The 3,559-nt window shown below is 37.7% G+C and overlaps 1 protein-coding gene across 1 annotated transcript in view; it reads left to right on the top strand.

The window, feature by feature from the left end:
* Positions 1-3,559, top strand: part of Pth2r (parathyroid hormone 2 receptor) — a 97,233-nt gene that overhangs the window by 12,495 nt on the left and 81,179 nt on the right. Inside the window, exon 2 of the mRNA XM_050154195.1 lies at positions 1,913-2,015. Within this exon, the coding sequence (XP_050010152.1) occupies positions 1,913-2,015 (103 nt within the window). The remainder of the gene's footprint in view (positions 1-1,912; positions 2,016-3,559) is intronic.

Genomic DNA, 3,559 nt, shown 5'->3' with positions numbered 1-3,559 from the left:
GGGCTGACGAGGGAGGGGGACTTGGTTGGGAGAGGGGGAGGGAAATGGGAGGCGGTGGTGGGGAAGAGACAGAAATCTTTAATAAATAAATAAATAAATAAATAAATAAATAAATAAATAAAAGATTAACTAAAAATATCAGTAGCCCTCCTTCACACAGATTATAAATGGGCTGAGAAAGAAATAAGAGAAACACCACTCTTCACAATAGCCACAAATAACATAAAATACTTGGAGTTGCCAACATGGTCTTTATTGACACGCAGATGTTGAGGGTAAAAAAGGCAGCCTGTTAAGGCTAGTATTTGTTTTCTTCCTTTCTCTCACATCACTGTGGAAGGTCACTGGGGTATCCACGACAGCCATGTTAGACTGTACATTCAGATTTCCCACAGTTGGCTGTTAATTGACTGGGGTCAGACTATTAATGTCTCTAAGTTTTCTGTCTTGTCTTGCCCTTTTCCTTCCTTGGGTTCAGAATCTTTTCTTGAGGCCAATTTATCTTAGTTAGTGTTTCAGAATTTGCAACTACTTTAACTGCACACTTATAGTGTATGAGTCAGAAAGAAAATGCAAGTAGTTTTCTACCGTGTCATTGTACAGGATCTGAAGTCCTGGCCTGGTGTGCTTTCTTCTCTGCACCTCTTAGGAGTGTCTTAATTTTATCTGCCTGTCTGTCTATCTATCTATCTATCTATCTATCTATCTATCTATCTATCTATCTATCTATTATTTATAACCTATACTGATTTCTATGTCTATCTATCTCTATTTTATGCCTATTCTACTGGTCCTAAAATTTCCAGAGTGTTTCCTCTTGGATATATATAGTTTATAGCATTGTATTTACTTGAAAATGGAATACACAGGGAATTGTAATTATTGTAACCATGAGGAATTGAATATTATGACATTAAGAATTCATAGTTACAGTGGAAACTTTATGAACTTTCATGATAGCACACACAATCAAACCAGGGTTTCTCTTAGATCTTAAGTCTCTGTCGTTGTAATTCAATGTTTTATTTCACATTACAAATGATCTTTTGCCCAAAACAAATGACTAACATCCGTTTTTCTAAATGTGGCACTTTGTTGTGGATACAATTGTTGCTTTTGGAGTAATCAGGACTGGGGAGAAAGATTGCTCCTGTTTTAATGACACTATCATTTCTCATGTCATTCTAAGGTCAGGAACAATGCTTGCACAAGTGTGCTCAATGTCCTTGGTATTATATTCTTTTTTCTTCACAAAGCACATTATTTTTTATGTGAAAATAATAAATACTGATCAAATGAATAATGGGTATATGGGTAAATATCTTAGCATTACAAAGTTCCCAGTTTTTAAGGCAACAAGATGAGCAGAATTTAGAATAACCCATTTCTTTCATAGATAAATAAACCCAAAGTCAGATGTTGTATGTTATGTCCAAGTTTTGTTGATCATTTTTCTGGTAGAGCTAAATTTAGTTTTCTATTTCTATGTAACAGAACTGCCACAATGTAAAAGAATTAGTGATATATTGTGCCTTCATAACATGTTAGGCATTTTCAGTGTTTCTTCTAGTTACACTATTTCTAATGTAATTACTTACTTACTTCATGGCCAACTAGGAAGCTGGGAGAAGATAGGAAGTGGGGAAGGAGATAGGAAGTGCCCACTCCTAAGGACCCACCTCTGGGTGACCTAATTCTTTCAGCTTTACTCAGTCTTCTAGGTTTCTAAGGTGACCCCAAGTAGCACCATCATCTGGGACCACATATTCAGTTCACGAGCCTATGGAGGCCAGTGGATATTCAAACCACAATATTGTATGTATTCTGATAAGAGGCAGTTTCAGGTAGCTTGATTGGTAGTGGACCAGTTTTAAGATGATGGGGAATGACGGTGTCTCATTTGCTTCCACAGCTGGATTCTGATGGCATCATCACTATAGAAGAGCAAATCGTTCTTGTTATGAAAGCTAAAGTTCAGTGTGAGCTCAACATCACCACTCAGCTCCAAGAAGGAGGTAATGATGCCAAAACGTGTGCTTTTTTTGTGTTCTTCATTCCTATCTTCACAAAAATTTCAAATAGTCTCCCTAAGTGCTAGGGAGATCTTGTCAAACATTCTTTGTTTCCATGTGGAAGGCATGTAGAGAGAACAAAGTTCTTCCACTTTTTGCCACATGTACTTTCCCTTTCCTATGGCAGAAGTGACTTGTCTGATTCATGAGTCCAGGAGTCTCTGCTGAACATGTGTGTATCTGGCCTCTCTGTAGACTTGCATGTTGTTGGGAGCCTGTGTGTTGACTTACCCTTGACAGTGCAGTATGCTCAGAGGGTGTAGACTCTGTCCCTGTGGATATTGTCTACAGTCTCTGTTGCGGGAGGTCCTTCCGCTCCTCCAGCCTATAGCCACTGAGATACCAGCCCATTGGGGCGTGGTCTCTCTCCCTTTAAAAAAGCGGCCACTTCCCTCTCCTCTCTCTCTTCATTTCCTGCTCCGCTTCCAGCAGCGACTAGACTCCCTTTCTGGTTGCGCAGAGGGCTGTTGTCTGGGACGGTGATCTGTAAGTTTTTTCCCCTTTAAATAAATACCACCCTATTAATCATAATTCCAAACTAGTGTGGCATTGTTTGTGACTTACGCCTTCAAGTCTCAGGTTGTGATCTCAGTTCAAACCAGTCTGTAAGCCATCTTCTACAGAAAACTTTTAGAATAAAATGATAATTTTATTCTAAATAAATTAATAAAAAATAATATTCAGGAAATTATTTCTTGAGTTTTCAAGTCATCTCTCAAATATTTCTATATTCAGGTCATAAGTAGGAGTTGATTTACTGAGCCCTCTAAATCCCAACTAATTGGATGGAAAATGTCATTAAGGCTATACTTCATATAGTTTGCAAATGAGTATTTGTTTTTACTGGTTTGAAATATTCAAGAATTGTGACTGATTTTTTTATATTAGTTATGATCAGAGAATGTAGTTATCGTGATGGTGATTTATCAAAGCATGTTGGGAGAGGGTTAAAGGGGAGGGGAAAGGCAGGGAGGGGAGCAGAGAAAAATGTAGAGCTCAACAAAAATCAATATGTAAACAGCTTGCATCCAAAGTTTAGTTTAGATATTCTAATAATCTTTGTGTATCAAACAAATAGTTTAGTCTGGTTATCTCAATTGTGAGTGCTAATGTACAACATTTGAATTTGAATACCATCTTTTTTGGACTCTCTCTGGGTCTCTAATTTTATTTTGAATTGATTGAAGCACTTTTGCTTTTTTTTTAAAGTTTAGATACATTTATCTCATGTGTATGAGTATTTTACCTGCATGTATGTGTATGTTATCACATATATGCCTGTGGAGACCAGAGGAGGGCATCAGATCACCTAGAACAGAAGTTACAGATGACTGTGAACCACCACATGGGTGCTGGGACTGAACCACTAATGTGGGAGGGAGCTCCTTCTGTATATGTGTTGCTTTTATTGGTTGATGAATAAAGCTGCTTTGGCCAATGGCTTAGCAGAGTAAAGCTAGGTGGAAAATCCAAACATATATGTGTGT

The sequence above is a fragment of the Alexandromys fortis genome, unplaced genomic scaffold, assembly GCF_014885135.2.
Source record: "Alexandromys fortis isolate MF-2015 unplaced genomic scaffold, M_Fortis_MF-2015_v1.1 scaffold_40, whole genome shotgun sequence".
In the NCBI taxonomy this organism is placed as follows: Eukaryota; Metazoa; Chordata; class Mammalia; order Rodentia; family Cricetidae; genus Alexandromys; species Alexandromys fortis.
This window is presented reverse-complemented; position numbering and strand designations above follow the sequence as displayed.